Source organism: Salmo salar, chromosome 05 (genome assembly GCF_965601325.2).
Source record: "Salmo salar chromosome 05, fSalSal1, whole genome shotgun sequence".
NCBI lineage: Eukaryota > Metazoa > Chordata > Actinopteri > Salmoniformes > Salmonidae > Salmo > Salmo salar.
In genome coordinates this window covers 2,955,001-2,977,500 of record NC_138295.1, presented here as the reverse complement: position 1 = coordinate 2,977,500, position 22,500 = coordinate 2,955,001, and the positions used below count along the sequence as shown (strand labels likewise).

The following is a 22,500-nucleotide window of genomic DNA, read 5'->3' as shown; positions in this document are numbered from 1 at the left end:
CTGGTGATTAATGATTCAGGTTATTATCCAGTGGGCTAGCTGGTGATTAATGATTCAGGTTATTATCCAGTGGGCTAGCTGGTGATTAATGATTCAGGTTATTATCCAGTGGGCTAGCTGGTGATTAATGATTCAGGTTATTATCCAGTGGGCTAGCTGGTGGATTAATGATTCAGGTTATTATTCAGTGGGCTAGCTGGTGATTAATGATTCAGGTTATTATCCAGTGGGCTAGCTGGTGATTGATGACTCAGGTTATTATTCAGTGGGGCTAGCTGGTGATTAATGATTCAGGTTATTATCCAGTGGGCTAGCTGGTGATGAATGATTCAGGTTATTATTCAGTGGGCTAGCTGGTGATTAATGATTCAGGTTATTATTCAGTGGGCTAGCTGGTGATTAATGACTCAGGTTATTATTCAGTGGGCTAGCTGGTGATTAATGACTCAGGTTATTATTCAGTGGGCTAGCTGGTGATTAATGATTCAGGTTATTATTCAGTGGGCTAGCTGGTGATTAATGATTCAGGTTATTATTCAGTGGGCTAGCTGGTGATTAATGATTCAGGTTATTATTCAGTGGGCTAGCTGGTGATTAATGATTCAGGTTATTATTCAGTGGGCTAGCTGGTGATTAATGATTCAGGTTATTATTCAGTGGGCTAGCTGCTGATTAATGATTCACGTTATTATCCAGTGGGCTAGCTGGTGATTAATGATTCAGGTTATTATTCAGTGGGCTAGCTGGTGATTAATGATTCACGTTATTATCCAGTGGGCTAGCTGGTGATTAATGACTCAGGTTATTATTCAGTGGGCTAGCTGGTGATGAATGATTCAGGTTATTATTCAGTGGGCTAGCTGGTGATGAATGATTCAGGTTATTATTCAGTGGGCTAGCTGGTGATGAAAGATTCAGGTTATTATTCAGTGGGCTAGCTGGTGATAAATGATTCACGTTATTATCCAGTGGGCTAGCTGGTGATTAATGACTCAGGTTATTATTCAGTGGGCTAGCTGGTGATGAATGATTCAGGTTATTATTCAGTGGGCTAGCTGGTGATGAATGATTCAGGTTATTATTCAATGGGCTAGCTGGTGATGAATGATTCAGGTTATTATTCAGTGGGCTAGCTGGTGATTAATGATTCAGGTTATTATTCAGTGGGCTAGCTGGTGATTAATGATTCAGGTTATTATTCAGTGGGCTAGCTGGTGATTAATGATTCAGGTTATTATTCAGTGGGCTAGCTGGTGATTAATGATTCAGGTTATTATTCAGTGGGCTAGCTGGTGATTAATGATTCACGTTATTATCCAGTGGGCTAGCTGGTGATTAATGATTCAGGTTATTATTCAGTGGGCTAGCTGGTGATTAATGATTCACGTTATTATCCAGTGGGCTAGCTGGTGATTAATGACTCAGGTTATTATTCAGTGGGCTAGCTGGTGATGAATGATTCAGGTTATTATTCAGTGGGCTAGCTGGTGATGAATGATTCAGGTTATTATTCAGTGGGCTAGCTGGTGATGAAAGATTCAGGTTATTATTCAGTGGGCTAGCTGGTGATAAATGATTCACGTTATTATCCAGTGGGCTAGCTGGTGATTAATGACTCAGGGTATTATTCAGTGGGCTAGCTGGTGATGAATGATTCAGGTTATTATTCAGTGGGCTAGCTGGTGATGAATGATTCAGGTTATTATTCAATGGGCTAGCTGGTGATGAATGATTCAGGTTATTATTCAGTGGGCTAGCTGGTGATTAATGATTCAGGTTATTATCCAGTGGGCTAGCTGGTGATTAATGACTCAGGTTATTATTCAGTGGGCTAGCTGGTGATTAATGATTCAGGTTATTATTCAGTGGGCTAGCTGGTGATTAATGACTCAGGTTATTATTCAGTGGGCTAGCTGGTGATTAATGATTCAGGTTATTATTCAGTGGGCTAGCTGGTGATGAATGATTCAGGTTATTATTCAGTGGGCTAGCTGGTGATTAATGATTCAGGTTATTATTCAGTGGGCTAGCTGGTGATTAATGACTCAGGTTATTATTCAGTGGGCTAGCTGGTGATTAATGACTCAGGTTATTATTCAGTGGGCTAGCTGGTGATTAATGACTCAGGTTATTATTCAGTGGGCTAGCTGGTGATTAATGACTCAGGTTATTATTCAGTGGGCTAGCTGGTGATTAATGATTCAGGTTATTATTCAGTGGGCTAGCTGGTGATGAATGATTCAGGTTATTATTCAGTGGGCTAGCTGGTGATTAATGATTCAGGTTATTATTCAATGGGCTAGCTGGTGATGAATGATTCAGGTTATTATTCAGTGGGCTAGCTGGTGATTAATGATTCAGGTTATTATCCAGTGGGCTAGCTGGTGATTAATGACTCAGGTTATTATCCAGTGGGCTAGCTGGTGATTAATGACTCAGGTTATTATTCAGTGGGCTAGCTGGTGATTAATGATTCAGGTTATTATTCAGTGGGCTAGCTGGTGATTAATGACTCAGGTTATTATTCAGTGGGCTAGCTGGTGATTAATGATTCAGGTTATTATTCAGTGGGCTAGCTGGTGATGAATGATTCAGGTTATTATTCAGTGGGCTAGCTGGTGATTAATGATTCAGGTTATTATTCAGTGGGCTAGCTGGTGATTAATGACTCAGGTTATTATTCAGTGGGCTAGCTGGTGATTAATGACTCAGGTTATTATTCAGTGGTCTAGCTGGTGATTAATGATTCAGGTTATTATTCAGTGGGCTAGCTGGTGATTAATGACTCAGGTTATTATTCAGTGGGCTAGCTGGTGATTAATGATTCAGGTTATTATTCAGTGGGCTAGCTGGTGATGAATGATTCAGGTTATTATTCAGTGGGCTAGCTGGTGATTAATGATTCAGGTTATTATTCAGTGGGCTAGCTGGTGATTAATGACTCAGGTTATTATTCAGTGGGCTAGCTGGTGATGAATGATTCAGGTTATTATCCAGTGGGCTAGCTGGTGATGAATGATTCAGGTTATTATTCAGTGGGCTAGCTGGTGATTCATGATTCAGGTTATTATTCAGTGGGCTAGCTGGTGATTAATGATTCAGGTTATTATCCAGTGGGCTAGCTGGTGATTCATGATTCAGGTTATTATTCAGTGGTCTAGCTGGTGATTAATGATTCAGGTTATTATTCAATGGGCTAGCTGGTGATTCATGATTCAGGTTATTATCCAGTGGGCTAGCTGGTGATTAATGATTCAGGTTATTATTCAGTGGGCTAGCTGGTGATTAATGATTCAGGTTATTATTCAGTGGGCTAGCTGGTGATTAATGATTTAGGTTATTATTCAGTGGGCTAGCTGGTGATTAATGATTCAGGTTATTATTCAGTGGGCTAGCTGGTGATTAATGATTCAGGTTATTATTCAGTGGGCTAGCTGGTGATTAATGATTCAGGTTATTATTCAGTGGGCTAGCTGGTGATTAATGATTCAGGTTATTATTCAGTGGGCTAGCTGGTGATTAATGATTCAGGTTATTATCCAGTGGGCTAGCTGGTGATTAATGATTCAGGTTATTATTCAGTGGGCTAGCTGGTGATTAATGATTCAGGTTATTGTTCAATATGGCTAGCTGGTAATAAATGATTCAGGTTATTATTCAGTGGACTAGCTGGTGATTAATGATTCAGGTTATTATTCAGTGGGCTAGCTGGTGATTAATGATTCAGGTTATTATGTTATTGTTCAGCGGGCTAGCTGGTGATTAATGATTCAGGTTATTATCCAGTGGGCTAGCTGGTGATTAATGATTCAGGTTATTATTCAGTGGGCTAGCTGGTGATTAATTATTCAGGTTATTATCCAGTGGGCTAGCTGGTTATTCATGATTCAGGTTATTATTCAGTGGGCTAGCTGGTGATTAATGATTCAGGTTATTGTTTAATATGGCTAGCTGGTGATTAATGATTCAGGTTATTATTCAGTGGGCTAGCTGGTGATTAATGATTCAGGTTATTATCCAGTGGGCTAGCTAGTGATTAATGATTCAGGTTATTGTTTAATATGGCTAGCTGGTGATAAATGATTCAGGTTATTGTTTAATATGGCTAGCTGGTGATAAATGATTCAGGTTATTGTTCAATATGGCTAGCTGGTGATAAATGATTCAGGTTATTGTTTAAAATGGCTAGCTGGTGATAAATGATTCAGGTTATTGTTTAATATGGCTAGCTGGTGATAAATGATTCAGGTTATTGTTTAATATGGCTAGCTGGTGATAAATGATTGAATAACTAAAGTGATATTTAGCTGGTTGCTGGTGTTTGTGTCTTTAAACCTCATTGCATTACTGACTGATAGTGGGATTATAGCATGCCTCTGGGAACTTCTGGGCATTTCAAATGTATTTGAAATCTCTGTCGATAACCTTTTAAATGTAATGCTACCACGTTTATGTTTGCGGAGATGGTATTCAAACCAAATCAAAATGTATTGGTCAAATGCACGTATTAAAGAGATGTTTTTGCAGTTGTAGCGAAACGCTTGTAATGGTAAACGCTCCTGATGTCGGCTCACCTGGAATTTCCCTTTAAATGTCACGCGCACTGTAACACGTTTTGGGATTGAATCAAGGCTTTAGCAGACAGTCTGTTGTTGTTTATCCCAGGTTCCAGTGACAGGGCTAATGTTGTTGTTGTTTATCCCAGGTTCCAGTGACAGGGCTAATGTTGTTGTTGTTGTTTATCCCAGGTTCCAGTGACAGGGCTGATGTTGTTGTTGTTGTTTATCCCAGGTTCCAGTGACAGGGCTAATGTTGTTGTTGTTTATCCCAGGTTCCAGTGACAGGGCTAATGTTGTTGTTGTTGTTTATCCCAGGTTCCAGTGACAGGGCTAATGTTGTTGTTGTTGTTTATCCCAGGTTCCAGTGACGGGACTAATGTTGTTGTTGTTGTTTATCCCAGGTTCCAGTGACAGGGCTGATGTTGTTGTTGTTTATCCCAGGTTCCAGTGACAGGGCTAATGTTGTTGTTGTTTATCCCAGGTTCCAGTGACAGGGCTAATGTTGTTGTTGTTGTTTATCCCAGGTTCCAGTGACAGGGCTGATGTTGTTGTTGTTGTTTATCCCAGGTTCCAGTGACAGGGCTGATGTTGTTGTTGTTTATCCCAGGTTCCAGTGACAGGGCTAATGTTGTTGTTGTTGTTTATCCCAGGTTCCAGTGACAGGGCTGATGTTGTTGTTGTTGTTTATCCCAGGTTCCAGTGACAGGGCTGATGTTGTTGTTGTTTATCCCAGGTTCCAGTGACAGGGCTAATGTTGTTGTTGTTTATCCCAGGTTCCAGTGACAGGGCTAATGTTGTTGTTGTTGTTTATCCCAGGTTCCAGTGACGGGGCTAATGTTGTTGTTGTTTATCCCAGGTTCCAGTGACAGGGCTAATGTTGTTGTTGTTTATCCCAGGTTCCAGTGACAGGGCTAATGTTGTTGTTGTTTATCCCAGGTTCCAGTGACAGGGCTAATGTTGTTGTTGTTGTTTATCCCAGGTTCCAGTGACAGGGCTAATGTTGTTGTTGTTGTTTATCCCAGGTTCCAGTGACAGGGCTAATGTTGTTGTTGTTTATCCCAGGTTCCAGTGACAGGGCTGATGTTGTTGTTGTTTATCCCAGGTTCCAGTGACAGGGCTAATGTTGTTGTTGTTTATCCCAGGTTCCAGTGACAGGGCTAATGTTGTTGTTGTTTATCCCAGGTTCCAGTGACAGGGCTGATGTTGTTGTTGTTTATCCCAGGTTCCAGTGACAGGGCTAATGTTGTTGTTGTTTATCCCAGGTTCCAGTGACGGGGCTAATGTTGTTGTTGTTTATCCCAGGTTCCAGTGACAGGGCTAATGTTGTTGTTTATCCCAGGTTCCAGTGACAGGGCTGATGTTGTTGTTGTTTATCCCAGGTTCCAGTGACAGGGCTGATGTTGTTGTTGTTTATCCCAGGTTCCAGTGACAGGGCTAATGTTGTTGTTGTTTATCCCAGGTTCCAGTGACAGGGCTAATGTTGTTGTTGTTGTTTATCCCAGGTTCCAGTGACAGGGCTAATGTTGTTGTTGTTGTTTATCCCAGGTTCCAGTGACAGGGCTAATGTTGTTGTTGTTTATCCCAGGTTCCAGTGACAGGGCTGATGTTGTTGTTGTTTATCCCAGGTTCCAGTGACAGGGCTAATGTTGTTGTTGTTTATCCCAGGTTCCAGTGACAGGGCTAATGTTGTTGTTGTTTATCCCAGGTTCCAGTGACAGGGCTGATGTTGTTGTTGTTTATCCCAGGTTCCAGTGACAGGGCTAATGTTGTTGTTGTTTATCCCAGGTTCCAGTGACGGGGCTAATGTTGTTGTTGTTTATCCCAGGTTCCAGTGACAGGGCTAATGTTGTTGTTTATCCCAGGTTCCAGTGACAGGGCTAATGTTGTTGTTTATCCCAGGTTCCAGTGACAGGGCTAATGTTGTTGTTGTTGTTTATCCCAGGTTCCAGTGACAGGGCTAATGTTGTTGTGGTTGTTTATCCCAGGTTCCAGTGACAGGGCTAACTTGGAGATCATGATTCTGATCGGGACGGGTGTCATCGCTGTGTTCTTCTGGGCTCTACTCATCCTCATCTTCTGCAACGTCAAACGGGTCAGAACACACACACACACACACACACACACACACACACACACACACACACACACACACACACACACACACACACACACACACACCCTGTGATCTCCCTGTGCATGTCTCTCTGTTCTAAGACATAATGTATCTCTTCCAATCAGAGTGACTGTGACAGTGTGAACTCTGACCTCACCTCTCTACCATCTCCCTCAGCTCTTTAGACACACGGGGGAACTGAGTCAGGGTTCAAATACCGCAAGTTCAAATACCGCAAGTCTCTAAATGAAAAATGAAAATCAGCGTGTCTAAGCGCTAACAGATACCAGCGTGTCTACTAACAGATACCAGCGTGTCTACGCGCTAACAGATACCAGCGTGTCTACTAACAGATACCAGCGTGTCTACGCACTAACAGATACCAGCGTGTCTACTAACAGATACCAGCGTGTCTACTAACAGATACCAGCGTGTCTACTAACAGATACCAGCGTGTCTACTAACAGATACCAGCGTGTCTACTAACAGATACCAGCGCGTCTACTAACAGATACCAGCGCGTCTACTAACAGATACCAGCGCGTCTACGCGCTAACAGATACCAGCGTGTCTACGCACTAACAGATACCAGCGTGTCTACTAACAGATACCAGCGTGTCTACTAACAGATACCAGCGTGTCTACGCTAACAGATACCAGCGTGTCTACTAACAGATACCAGCGTGTCTACTAACAGATACCAGCGTGTCTACTAACAGATACCAGCGTGTCTACTAACAGATACCAGCGTGTCTACTAACAGATACCAGCGTGTCTACTAACAGATACAGGTGTCTACTAACAGATACCAGCGTGTCTACGCGCTAACAGACACCAGCGTGTCTACTAACAGATACCAGCGTGTCTACTAACAGATACCAGCGTGTCTACTAACAGATACCAGCGTGTCTACTAACAGATACCAGCGTGTCTACTAACAGATACCAGCGCGTCTACTAACAGATACCAGCGCGTCTACTAACAGATACCAGCGTGTCTACTAACAGATACCAGCGTGTCTACTAACAGATACCAGCGTGTCTACGCGCTAACAGATACCAGCGTGTCTACGCGCTAACAGATACCAGCGTGTCTACTAACAGATACCAGCGTGTCTACTAACAGATACCAGCGTGTCTACTAACAGATACCAGCGTGTCTACTAACAGATACCAGCGTGTCTACTAACAGATACCAGCGTGTCTACTAACAGATACCAGCGTGTCTACTAACAGATACCAGCGTGTCTACGCGCTAACAGATACCAGCGTGTCTACTAACAGATACCAGCGTGTCTACTAACAGATACCAGCGTGTCTACACGCTAACAGATACCAGCGTGTCTACTAACAGATACCAGCGTGTCTACTAACAGATACCAGCGTGTCTACTAACAGATACCAGCGTGTCTACTAACAGATACCAGCGTGTCTACGCGCTAACAGATACCAGCGTGTCTACTAACAGATACCAGCGTGTCTACTAACAGATACCAGCGTGTCTACTAACAGATACCAGCGTGTCTACTAACAGATACCAGCGTGTCTACTAACAGATACCAGCGTGTCTAAGCTAACAGATACCAGCGTGTCTACGCGCTAACAGATACCAGCGTGTCTACGCGCTAACAGATACCAGCGTGTCTACTAACAGATACCAGCGTGTCTACTAACAGATACCAGCGTGTCTAGCTAACAGATACCAGCGTGTCTACTAACAGATACCAGCGTGTCTACTAACAGATACCAGCGTGTCTACCGCTAACAGATACCAGCGTGTCTACTAACAGATACCAGCGTGTCTACTAACAGATACCAGCGTGTCTACTAACAGATACCAGCGTGTCTACTAACAGATACCAGCGTGTCTACTAACAGATACCAGCGTGTCTACGCGCTAACAGATACCAGCGTGTCTACTAACAGATACCAGCGTGTCTACACGCTAACAGATACCAGCGTGTCTACTAACAGATACCAGCGTGTCTACTAACAGATACCAGCGTGTCTACTAACAGATACCAGCGTGTCTACTAACAGATACCAGCGTGTCTACTAACAGATACCAGCGTGTCTACTAACAGATACCAGCGTGTCTACTAACAGATACCAGCGTGTCTACTAACAGATACCAGCGTGTCTACTAACAGATACCAGCGTGTCTACTAACAGATACCAGCGTGTCTACTAACAGATACCAGCGTGTCTACTAACAGATACCAGCGTGTCTACACGCTAACAGATACCAGCGTGTCTACACGCTAACAGATACCAGCGTGTCTACACGCTAACAGATACCAGCGTGTCTACCGCTAACAGATACCAGCGTGTCTACTAACAGATACCAGCGTGTCTACACGCTAACAGATACCAGCGTGTCTACACGCTAACAGATACCAGCGTGTCTACACGCTAACAGATACCAGCGTGTCTACACGCTAACAGATACCAGCGTGTCTACACGCTAACAGATACCAGCGTGTCTACACGCTAACAGATACCAGCGTGTCTACACGCTAACAGATACCAGCGTGTCTACACGCTAACAGATACCAGCGTGTCTACACGCTAACAGATACCAGCGTGTCTACACGCTAACAGATACCAGCGTGTCTACACGCTAACAGATACCAGCGTGTCTACACGCTAACAGATACCAGCGTGTCTACACGCTAACAGATACCAGCGTGTCTACTAACAGATACCAGCGTGTCTACACGCTAACAGATACCAGCGTGTCTACACGCTAACAGATACCAGCGTGTCTACACGCTAACAGATACCAGCGTGTCTACTAACAGATACCAGCGTGTCTACACGCTAACAGATACCAGCGTGTCTACACGCTAACAGATACCAGCGTGTCTACACGCTAACAGATACCAGCGTGTCTACACGCTAACAGATACCAGCGTGTCTACACGCTAACAGATACCAGCGTGTCTACGCGCTAACAGATACCAGCGTGTCTACACGCTAACAGATACCAGCGTGTCTACACGCTAACAGATACCAGCGTGTCTACCGCTAACAGATACCAGCGTGTCTACACGCTAACAGATACCAGCGTGTCTACTAACAGATACCAGCGTGTCTACACGCTAACAGATACCAGCGTGTCTACACGCTAACAGATACCAGCGTGTCTACACGCTAACAGATACCAGCGTGTCTACTAACAGATACCAGCGTGTCTACCGCTAACAGATACCAGCGTGTCTACACGCTAACAGATACCAGCGTGTCTACTAACAGATACCAGCGTGTCTACTAACAGATACCAGCGTGTCTACTAACAGATACCAGCGTGTCTACCGCTAACAGATACCAGCGTGTCTACTAACAGATACCAGCGTGTCTACTAACAGATACCAGCGTGTCTACTAACAGATACCAGCGTGTCTACTAACAGATACCAGCGTGTCTACCGCTAACAGATACCAGCGTGTCTACTAACAGATACCAGCGTGTCTACGCGCTAACAGATACCAGCGTGTCTACTAACAGATACCAGCGTGTCTACTAACAGATACCAGCGTGTCTACTAACAGATACCAGCGTGTCTACTAACAGATACCAGCGTGTCTACTAACAGATACCAGCGTGTCTACTAACAGATACCAGCGTGTCTACTAACAGATACCAGCGTGTCTACTAACAGATACCAGCGTGTCTAGCTAACAGATACCAGCGTGTCTACTAACAGATACCAGCGTGTCTACTAACAGATACCAGCGTGTCTACTAACAGATACCAGCGTGTCTACTAACAGATACCAGCGTGTCTACTAACAGATACCAGCGTGTCTACACGCTAACAGATACCAGCGTGTCTACACGCTAACAGATACCAGCGTGTCTACTAACAGATACCAGCGTGTCTACCGCTAACAGATACCAGCGTGTCTACACGCTAACAGATACCAGCGTGTCTACACGCTAACAGATACCAGCGTGTCTACACGCTAACAGATACCAGCGTGTCTACGCGCTAACAGATACCAGCGTGTCTACACGCTAACAGATACCAGCGTGTCTACCGCTAACAGATACCAGCGTGTCTACACGCTAACAGATACCAGCGTGTCTACACGCTAACAGATACCAGCGTGTCTACACGCTAACAGATACCAGCGTGTCTACTAACAGATACCAGCGTGTCTACACGCTAACAGATACCAGCGTGTCTACACGCTAACAGATACCAGCGTGTCTACACGCTAACAGATACCAGCGTGTCTACTAACAGATACCAGCGTGTCTACACGCTAACAGATACCAGCGTGTCTACACGCTAACAGATACCAGCGTGTCTACACGCTAACAGATACCAGCGTGTCTACACGCTAACAGATACCAGCGTGTCTACACGCTAACAGATACCAGCGTGTCTACACGCTAACAGATACCAGCGTGTCTACACGCTAACAGATACCAGCGTGTCTACGCTAACAGATACCAGCGTGTCTACACGCTAACAGATACCAGCGTGTCTACACGCTAACAGATACCAGCGTGTCTACACGCTAACAGATACCAGCGTGTCTACACGCTAACAGATACCAGCGTGTCTACACGCTAACAGATACCAGCGTGTCTACACGCTAACAGATACCAGCGTGTCTACACGCTAACAGATACCAGCGTGTCTACACGCTAACAGATACCAGCGTGTCTACACGCTAACAGATACCAGCGTGTCTACACGCTAACAGATACCAGCGTGTCTACGCGCTAACAGATACCAGCGTGTCTACTAACAGATACCAGCGTGTCTACCGCTAACAGATACCAGCGTGTCTACTAACAGATACCAGCGTGTCTACTAACAGATACCAGCGTGTCTACACGCTAACAGATACCAGCGTGTCTACTAACAGATACCAGCGTGTCTACTAACAGATACCAGCGTGTCTACTAACAGATACCAGCGTGTCTACTAACAGATACCAGCGTGTCTACTAACAGATACCAGCGTGTCTACTAACAGATACCAGCGTGTCTACTAACAGATACCAGCGTGTCTACACGCTAACAGATACCAGCGTGTCTACTAACAGATACCAGCGTGTCTACTAACAGATACCAGCGTGTCTACTAACAGATACCAGCGTGTCTACTAACAGATACCAGCGTGTCTACTAACAGATACCAGCGTGTCTACACGCTAACAGATACCAGCGTGTCTACTAACAGATACCAGCGTGTCTACTAACAGATACCAGCGTGTCTACTAACAGATACCAGCGTGTCTACTAACAGATACCAGCGTGTCTACTAACAGATACCAGCGTGTCTACACGCTAACAGATACCAGCGTGTCTACACGCTAACAGATACCAGCGTGTCTACTAACAGATACCAGCGTGTCTACACGCTAACAGATACCAGCGTGTCTACACGCTAACAGATACCAGCGTGTCTACACGCTAACAGATACCAGCGTGTCTACGCGCTAACAGATACCAGCGTGTCTACGCGCTAACAGATACCAGCGTGTCTACACGCTAACAGATACCAGCGTGTCTACGCGCTAACAGATACCAGCGTGTCTACGCGCTAACAGATACCAGCGTGTCTACACGCTAACAGATACCAGCGTGTCTACACGCTAACAGATACCAGCGTGTTTACTAACAGATACCAGCGTGTCTACACGCTAACAGATACCAGCGTGTCTACACGCTAACAGATACCAGCGTGTCTACACGCTAACAGATACCAGCGTGTCTACACGCTAACAGATACCAGCGTGTCTACACGCTAACAGATACCAGCGTGTCTACGCGCTAACAGATACCAGCGTGTCTACACGCTAACAGATACCAGCGTGTTACTAACAGATACCAGCGTGTCTACACGCTAACAGATACCAGCGTGTCTACTAACAGATACCAGCGTGTCTACACGCTAACAGATACCAGCGTGTCTACACGCTAACAGATACCAGCGTGTCTACACGCTAACAGATACCAGCGTGTCTACGCGCTAACAGATACCAGCGTGTCTACGCGCTAACAGATACCAGCGTGTCTACACGCTAACAGATACCAGCGTGTCTACACGCTAACAGATACCAGCGTGTCTACTAACAGATACCAGCGTGTCTACACGCTAACAGATACCAGCGTGTCTACACGCTAACAGATACCAGCGTGTCTACACGCTAACAGATACCAGCGTGTCTACACGCTAACAGATACCAGCGTGTCTACGCGCTAACAGATACCAGCGTGTCTACACGCTAACAGATACCAGCGTGTCTACACGCTAACAGATACCAGCGTGTCTACGCGCTAACAGATACCAGCGTGTCTACACGCTAACAGATACCAGCGTGTCTACACGCTAACAGATACCAGCGTGTTACTAACAGATACCAGCGTGTCTACACGCTAACAGATACCAGCGTGTCTACACGCTAACAGATACCAGCGTGTCTACTAACAGATACCAGCGTGTCTACACGCTAACAGATACCAGCGTGTCTACACGCTAACAGATACCAGCGTGTCTACACGCTAACAGATACCAGCGTGTCTACACGCTAACAGATACCAGCGTGTCTACACGCTAACAGATACCAGCGTGTCTACACGCTAACAGATACCAGCGTGTCTACACGCTAACAGATACCAGCGTGTCTACACGCTAACAGATACCAGCGTGTTACTAACAGATACCAGCGTGTCTACACGCTAACAGATACCAGCGTGTCTACACGCTAACAGATACCAGCGTGTCTACACGCTAACAGATACCAGCGTGTCTACACGCTAACAGATACCAGCGTGTCTACACGCTAACAGATACCAGCGTGTCTACGCGCTAACAGATACCAGCGTGTCTACACGCTAACAGATACCAGCGTGTCTACACGCTAACAGATACCAGCGTGTCTACTAACAGATACCAGCGTGTCTACACGCTAACAGATACCAGCGTGTCTACACGCTAACAGATACCAGCGTGTCTACACGCTAACAGATACCAGCGTGTCTACCGCTAACAGATACCAGCGTGTCTACGCGCTAACAGATACCAGCGTGTTTACTAACAGATACCAGCGTGTCTACACGCTAACAGATACCAGCGTGTCTACTAACAGATACCAGCGTGTCTACACGCTAACAGATACCAGCGTGTCTACGCGCTAACAGATACCAGCGTGTCTACACGCTAACAGATACCAGCGTGTCTACACGCTAACAGATACCAGCGTGTCTACACGCTAACAGATACCAGCGTGTCTACGCGCTAACAGATACCAGCGTGTCTACACTCTAACAGATACCAGCGTGTCTACTAACAGATACCAGCGTGTCTACTAACAGATACCAGCGTGTTTACTAACAGATACCAGCGTGTCTACACGCTAACAGATACCAGCGTGTCTACTAACAGATACCAGCGTGTCTACTAACAGATACCAGCGTGTCTACTAACAGATACCAGCGTGTCTACTAACAGATACCAGCGTGTCTACTAACAGATACCAGCGTGTCTACTAACAGATACCAGCGTGTCTACTAACAGATACCAGCGTGTCTACTAACAGATACCAGCGTGTCTACCGCTAACAGATACCAGCGTGTCTACTAACAGATACCAGCGCGTCTACTAACAGATACCAGCGTGTCTACTAACAGATACCAGCGTGTCTACTAACAGATACCAGCGTGTCTACTAACAGATACCTGACTTTGATGTTAGAGATACAGAAACACAGGGTTCAATGCACCATCTGTTTCCCCGAGTCTTTCTGACTAAATTAACCTTGCTAAAGCTGTTGACTCAGTATGGATTTGTACATTATTACTAGTCTGCTTTCCTCTCTCTGCTTTCCTCTCTCCTAACTGGGTCTTTGTTGAGCCACTGTTCATATCTGATATTGTTTATTGGCTCAACATCAATGTCCATGTTTCACTGAGCCAGCCAGCCAGCCAGCCTCTCTCTCACTCTCTCACTCTCTCAGTCTCTCTGTCTCTCTCTCTCCCTCTCTCTGTCTCACTCTCTCAGTCTCTCTCTCTCACTCTCTCTCACTCTCACTCTCTCTCTCTCTCACTCTCTCTGTCTCACTCTCTCAGTCTCTCTCTCTCACTCTCTCTCACTCTCACTCTCTCTGTCTCTCTCTCTCACTGTCTCACTCTCTCTGTCTCACTCTCTTTGTCTCTGTCTCACTCTTTGTCTCTGTCTCTCTCTCTGCCTCTCTCGCTCTGTCTCACTCTCTGTCTGTCTCTCTCTCTCCAGGTGAACCCAGCAGATATAAAGACAGGCTATCTGTCCATCATAATGGACCCCGGGGAGGTTCCTCTGGATGAGCAGTTTGAATATCTCCCCTACGACTCCTCCCAGTGGGAGATATCTATGGACAAACTACAACTAGGTAAGGGAGGGAGGGAGGGAGGGAGGGAGGGAGGGAGGGAGGGAGGGAGGGAGGGAGGGAGGGAGGGAGGGAGGGAGAATGGAGGAGGGAGGGAGGGAGGGAGTGAGGGAGAATGGAGGAGGGAGAGAGGGAAGGAGGGAGGGAGAATGGAGGAGGGAGGGGAGGGAGGGAGGGAGGGAGGGAGGGAGGGAGGGAGGGAGGGAGGGAGGGAGGGAGGGAGGGAGGGAGGGAGGGAGGGAGGGAGGGAGGGAGAATGGAGGAGGGAGGGAGGGAGCATATGGACGAGTGAAAGAATAAACAAACTAAAGAATGAATGAAGGAAAGAGTCGGCAGAAAGAATCAAACTAATGAATATCACATTCTGGTTCCCTCTGTTCCTGTTGAGTGGGTCTGGACCCCAGACTGCTACTGATGATGATGCACACACAGTCCCGAGGGTTAGCATCTGGTTCCCTCCAGAGTGATGGATGATAACCCTGTTGTTTGTCCCTGTGGTCATTGGAATTAGAATTACATTCTAACTTTTTAATGTATACATTTACATTTTCCTCATTAAATTAACAGATGTCGCTGTCCGGAGGGACTTTAGGATTAGTGGTAGTGGTCGCTAAATCTCCTCTCACTATAGAAGATCTCATCTGCTATAGTTTCCAGGTGGCCAGAGGAATGGAGTTCCTGGCCTCGCGAAAGGTATCTCCCCAGCAACCACACACCCATCGCCCCAGAATGTCTCCCGAAAAACCCATCGCCCCAGAAACCACACACAGATTATAGAGAACAAGCTGAATAATATATAATAATACATACGGTACCTGGCCAGTTTCCCAGAACCACATATGGTGTGGTATAAGGCTCTGGGCTAAAGGAGGAGGAGGGGGATGGGGAGGAGGAGGGAGGAGGAGGAGGAGGATGGGGAGGAGGAGGAGGATGGGGAGGAGGAGGAGGAGGATGGGGAGGGGGAGGAGGAGGATGGGGAGGAGGAGGGGGAGGAGGAGGATGGGGAGGAGGAGGAGGAGGATGGGGAGGGGGAGGAGGAGGATGGGGAGGAGGAGGGGGAGGAGGAGGATGGGGAAGAGGAGGAGGAGGAGGACGAGGAGGGGGGGGAGGAGGAGGAGGAGGGGGAGGAGGGAGGAGGAGGAGGATGGGGAGGAGGAGGAGGGAGGAGGTGGAGGAGGATGGGGAGGAGGGAGGAGGAGGATGGGGAGGAGGAGGATGGAGGAGGAGGATGGGGAGGAGGAGGATGGATGGAGGAGGATGGGGAGGAGGAGGAGGAGGATGGAGGATGGAGGAGGAGGATGGGGAGGAGGAGGGGGAGGAGGAGGATGGGGAGGAGGAGGAGGAGGATGGGGAGGAGGAGGAGGAGGATGGGGAGGGGGAGGAGGAGGATGGGGAGGAGGAGGAGGAGGAGGACGAGGAGGAGGGGGGGAGGAGGAGGAGGAGGGGGAGGAGGGAGGAGGAGGAGGATGGGGAGGAGGAGGAGGGAGGAGGTGTAGGTACTGCCCAGTCTACTGCTCTCTCTCACTAAGGACTGTAGGTACTGCCCAGTCTACTGCTCTCTCTCACTAAGGACTGTAGGTACTGCCCAGTCTACTGCTCTCTCTCTCTCTCTCACTAAGGACTGTAGGTACTGCCCAGTCTACTGCTCTCTCTCTCAGTAAGGACTGTAGGTACTGCCCAGTCTACTGCTCTCTCTCTCACTAAGGACTGTAGGTACTGCCCAGTCTACTGCTCTCTCTCTCACTAAGGACTGTAGGTACTGCCCACTCTACTGCTCTCTCTCTCACTAAGGACTGTAGGTACTGCCCAGTCTACTGCTCTCTCTCTCACTAAGGACTGTAGGTACTGCCCAGTCTACTGCTCTCTCTCTCTCACTAAGGACTGTAGGTGCTGCCCAGTCTACTGCTCTCCTCTCACTAAGGACTGTAGGTACTGCCCAGTCTACTGCTCTCTCTCTCTCACTAAGGACTGTAGGTACTGCCCAGTCTACTGCTCTCTCTCTCACTAAGGACTGTAGGTACTGCCCAGTCTACTGCTCTCTCTCTCACTAAGGAGTGTAGGTACTGCCCAGTCTACTGCTCTCTCTCTCACTAAGGACTGTAGGTACTGCCCAGTCTACTGCTCTCTCTCTCACTAAGGACTGTAGGTACTGCCCAGTCTACTGCTCTCTCTCACTAAGGACTGTAGGTACTGCCAGTCTACTGCTCTCTCTCACTAAGGACTGTAGGTACTGCCCAGTCTACTGCTCTCTCTCTCTCTCTCACTAAGGACTGTAGGTACTGCCCAGTCTACTGCTCTCTCTCTCAGTAAGGACTGTAGGTACTGCCCAGTCTACTGCTCTCTCTCTCACTAAGGACTGTAGGTACTGCCCAGTCTACTGCTCTCTCTCTCACTAAGGACTGTAGGTACTGCCCAGTCTACTGCTCTCTCTCTCACTAAGGACTGTAGGTACTGCCCAGTCTACTGCTCTCTCTCTCACTAAGGACTGTAGGTACTGCCCAGTCTACTGCTCTCTCTCTCTCACTAAGGACTGTAGGTGCTGCCCAGTCTACTGCTCTCTCTCACTAAGGACTGTAGGTACTGCCCAGTCTACTGCTCTCTCTCTCTCACTAAGGACTGTAGGTACTGCCCAGTCTACTGCTCTCTCTCTCACTAAGGACTGTAGGTACTGCCCAGTCTACTGCTCTCTCTCTCACTAAGGAGTGTAGGTACTGCCCAGTCTACTGCTCTCTCTCTCACTAAGGACTGTAGGTACTGCCCAGTCTACTGCTCTCTCTCTCACTAAGGACTGTAGGTACTGCCCAGTCTACTGCTCTCTCTCTCACTAAGGACTGTAGGTACTGCCCAGTCTACTGCTCTCTCTCTCACTAAGGACTGTAGGTACTGCCCAGTCTACTGCTCTCTCTCTCTCACTAAGGAGTGTAGGTACTGCCCAGTCTACTGCTCTCTCTCTCACTAAGGACTGTAGGTACTGCCCACTCTACTGCTCTCTCTCACTAAGGACTGTAGGTACTGCCCAGTCTACTGCTCTCTCTCACTAAGGACTGTAGGTACTGCCCAGTCTACTGCTCTCTCTCTCTCTCACTAAGGACTGTAGGTACTGCCCAGTCTACTGCTCTCTCTCTCACTAAGGACTGTAGGTACTGCCCAGTCTACTGCTCTCTCTCTCACTAAGGACTGTAGGTACTGCCCACTCTACTGCTCTCTCTCTCACTAAGGACTGTAGGTACTGCCCAGTCTACTGCTCTCTCTCACTAAGGACTGTAGGTACTGCCCACTCTACTGCTCTCTCTCTCTCTCACTAAGGACTGTAGGTACTGCCCAGTCTACTGCTCTCTCTCACTAAGGACTGTAGGTACTGCCCAGTCTACTGCTCTCTCTCACTAAGGACTGTAGGTACTGCCCAGTCTACTGCTCTCTCTCTCACTAAGGACTGTAGGTACTGCCCAGTCTACTGCTCTCTCTCTCTCACTAAGGACTGTAGGTACTGCCCAGTCTACTGCTCTCTCTCACTAAGGACTGTAGGTACTGCCCAGTCTACTGCTCTCTCTCTCACTAAGGACTGTAGGTACTGCCCAGTCTACTGCTCTCTCTCTCACTAAGGACTGTAGGTACTGCCCAGTCTACTGCTCTCTCTCTCACTAAGGACTGTAGGTACTGCCCAGTCTACTGCTCTCTCTCTCACTAAGGACTGTAGGTACTGCCCAGTCTACTGCTCTCTCTCTCACTAAGGACTGTAGGTACTGCCCAGTCTACTGCTCTCTCTCACTAAGGACTGTAGGTACTGCCCAGTCTACTGCTCTCTCTCTCACTAAGGACTGTAGGTACTGCCCAGTCTACTGCTCTCTCTCTCACTAAGGACTGTAGGTACCGCCCAGTCTACTGCTCTCTCTCACTAAGGACTGTAGGTACTGCCCAGTCTACTGCTCTCTCTCTCACTAAGGACTGTAGGTACTGCCCAGTCTACTGCTCTCTCTCTCACTAAGGACTGTAGGTACTGCCCAGTCTACTGCTCTCTCTCTCACTAAGGACTGTAGGTACTGCCCAGTCTACTGCTCTCTCTCTCACTAAGGACTGTAGGTACTGCCCAGTCTACTGCTCTCTCTCTCACTAAGGACTGTAGGTACTGCCCAGTCTACTGCTCTCTCTCTCACTAAGGACTGTAGGTACTGCCCAGTCTACTGCTCTCTCTCTCACTAAGGACTGTAGGTACTGCCCACTCTACTGCTCTCTCTCTCTCTCACTAAGGACTGTAGGTACTGCCCAGTCTACTGCTCTCTCTCTCTCACTAAGGACTGTAGGTACTGCCCAGTCTACTGCTCTCTCTCACTAAGGACTGTAGGTACTGCCCAGTCTACTGCTCTCTCTCTCTCTCTCTCACTAAGGACTGTAGGTACTGCCCAGTCTACTGAAGCTCCTCCCTCCCACTGTGTTGTTAGTGAGGCTCCTCCCTCCCACTGTGTTGTTAGTGAAGCTCCTCCCTCCCACTGTGTTGTTAGTGAAGCTCCTCCCTCCCACTGTGTTGTTAGTGAGGCTCCTCCCTCCCACTGTGTTGTTAGTGAAGCTCCTCCCTCCCACTGTGTTGTTAGTGAGGCTCCTCCCTCCCACTGTGTTGTTAGTGAAGCTCCTCCCTCCCACTGTGTTGTTAGTGAAGCTCCTCCCTCCCACTGTGTTGTTAGTGAAGCTCCTCCCTCCCACTGTGTTGTTAGTGAAGCTCCTCCCTCCCACTGTGTTGTTAGTGAGGCTCCTCCCTCCCACTGTGTTGTTAGTGAAGCTCCTCCCTCCCACTGTGTTGTTAGTGAGGCTCCTCCCTCCCACTGTGTTGTTAGTGAAGCTCCTCCCTCCCACTGTGTTGTTAGTGAAGCTCCTCCCTCCCACTGTGTTGTTAGTGAGACTCCTCCCTCCCACTGTGTTGTTAGTGAAGCTCCTCCCTCCCACTGTGTTGTTAGTGAAGCTCCTCCCTCCCACTGTGTTGTTAATGAAGCTCCTCCCTCCCACTGTGTTGTTAGTGAAGCTCCTCCCTCCCACTGTGTTGTTAGTGAAGCTCCTCCCTCCCACTGTGTTGTTAATGAAGCTCCTCCCTCCCACTCTGTTAGTGAAGCTCCTCCCTCTCACTGTGTTGTTAGTGAAGCTCCTCCCTCCCACTGTGTTGTTAGTGAGGCTCCTCCCTCCCACTGTGTTGTTAGTGAAGCTCCTCCCTCCCACTGTGTTGTTAGTGAAGCTCCTCCCTCCCACTGTGTTGTTAGTGAGACTCCTCCCTCCCACTGTGTTGTTAGTGAAGCTCCTCCCTCCCACTGTGTTGTTAGTGAGGCTCCTCCCTCCCACTGTGTTGTTAATGAAGCTCCTCCCTCCCACTCTGTTAGTGAAGCTCCTCCCTCTCACTGTGTTGTTAGTGAGGCTCCTCCCTCCCACTGTGTTGTTAGTGAGGCTCCTCCCTCCCACTGTGTTGTTAGTGAAGCTCCTCCCTCCCACTGTGTTGTTAATGAAGCTCCTCCCTCCCACTCTGTTAGTGAAGCTCCTCCCTCCCACTGTGTTGTTAGTGAAGCTCCTCCCTCCCACTGTGTTGTTAGTGAAGCTCCTCCCTCCCACTGTGTTGTTAGTGAAGCCTCTTCTCTATTTACATCCCATAGGGCCCTGGTCTAAAGAAGTGCGCTTTGATGGGCCCTGGTCTAAAGAAGTGCGCTTTGATGGGCCCTGGTCTAAAGAAGTGCGCTTTGATGGGTCCTGGTCTAAAGAAGTGCGCTTTGATGGGCCCTGGTCTAAAGAAGTGCGCTTTGATGGGCCCTGGTCTAAAGAAGTGCGCTTTGCTGGGCCCTGGTCTAAAGTAGTGCGCTTTAATGGGACCTGGTCTAAAGTAGTGCGCTTTAATGGGCCCTGGTCTAAAGTAGTGCGCTTTGATGGGCCCTGGTCTAAAGAAGTGCGCTTTGCTGGGCCCTGGTCTAAAGTAGTGCGCTTTAATGGGCCCTGGTCTAAAGTAGTGCGCTTTGATGGGCCCTGGTCTAAAGAAGTGCACTTTGATGGGCCCTATATAGGGAATAGGGTGCCATTTGGAACACACCCTGTATCTGTCTCATCCTCAATGATGCCTTTGACCTCTCGACCCCTCTGTGACGTCTCCGTGACCATGGAGCTTTGATGTTGTCATCTCCTCTGTGGGAGCTCAGCAGAGACTTGGCCCGGAACATTCTCCTGACACGCAGAAACACACACACACACACACACAAACAGAAACACACACACACACAAACAGAAACACACACACACACACACAGAAACACACACACACACAAACACAGAAACACACACACACACACACACACAAACAGAAACACACACACACACAAACAGAAACACACACACACACAAACAGAAACACACACACACACGCAGAAACACACACACACACGCAGAAACACACACACACACGCAGAAACACACACACACACACACAGAAACACACACACACACAAACACAGAAACACACATACACACAAACACGCACACACAGAAACACACACACACACAAACACAGAAACACACACACACACACACACACACACACACACACACACACACACACACACACACACACACACACACAGAAACACACACACACACAAACACAGAAACACACATACACACACACACAGAAACACACACACACACACACACAAACACAGAAACACACATACACACAAACACAGAAACACACACACGCAGAAACACACACACGCAGAAACACACACACACACGCAGAAACACACACACACACACACATAAACACACACACCACTGTAACTATTCCCCAGGTCGTTGCTGTAAAAGAGAATTATGTTCTCAGTCAACTTACCTGGTAAAATAAACACACAGCTTCCAACAGAGATGTGGAGCACCCCTCTCTACCTGTGGAGATCTCTACCTGTTCAGACTATCCACAGAGGTCTCTCTACCTGTTCAGACTATCCACAGTGATGTGGAGGTCTCTCTACCTGTTCAGACTATCCAACAGAGATGTGGTCTCTCTACCTGTTCAGACTATCCACAGAGATGTGGAGGTCTCTCTACCTGTTCAGACTATCCACAGAGATGTGGAGGTCTCTCTACCTGTTCAGACTATCCAACAGAGATGTGGTCTCTCTACCTGTTCAGACTATCCACAGAGATGTGGAGGTCTCTCTACCTGTACAGACTATCCACAGAGATGTGGTCTCTCTACCTGTTCAGACTATCCACAGAGATGTGGAGGTCTCTCTACCTGTTCAGACTATCCAACAGAGATGTGGTCTCTCTACCTGTTCAGACTATCCACAGAGATGTGGAGCACCCCTCTCTACCTGTTCAGACTATCCACAGAGATGTGGAGGTCTCTCTACCTGTTCAGACTATCCACAGAGATGTGGAGGTCTCTCTACCTGTTCAGACTATCCAACAGAGATGTGGTCTCTCT

General features: G+C 47.6%; 1 protein-coding gene across 1 annotated transcript in view; it reads left to right on the top strand.

Annotated features, from left to right (window-relative positions):
• LOC106591130 (vascular endothelial growth factor receptor 3) overlaps nt 1–22,500 on the top strand; it is a 220,335-nt gene that overhangs the window by 176,591 nt on the left and 21,244 nt on the right. Inside the window, exons 17-19 of the mRNA XM_082974983.1 lie at nt 6,545–6,651; nt 14,921–15,056; nt 15,646–15,746. Of these exons, the coding sequence (XP_082831109.1) occupies nt 6,545–6,651; nt 14,921–15,056; nt 15,646–15,746 (344 nt within the window). The remainder of the gene's footprint in view (nt 1–6,544; nt 6,652–14,920; nt 15,057–15,645; nt 15,747–22,500) is intronic.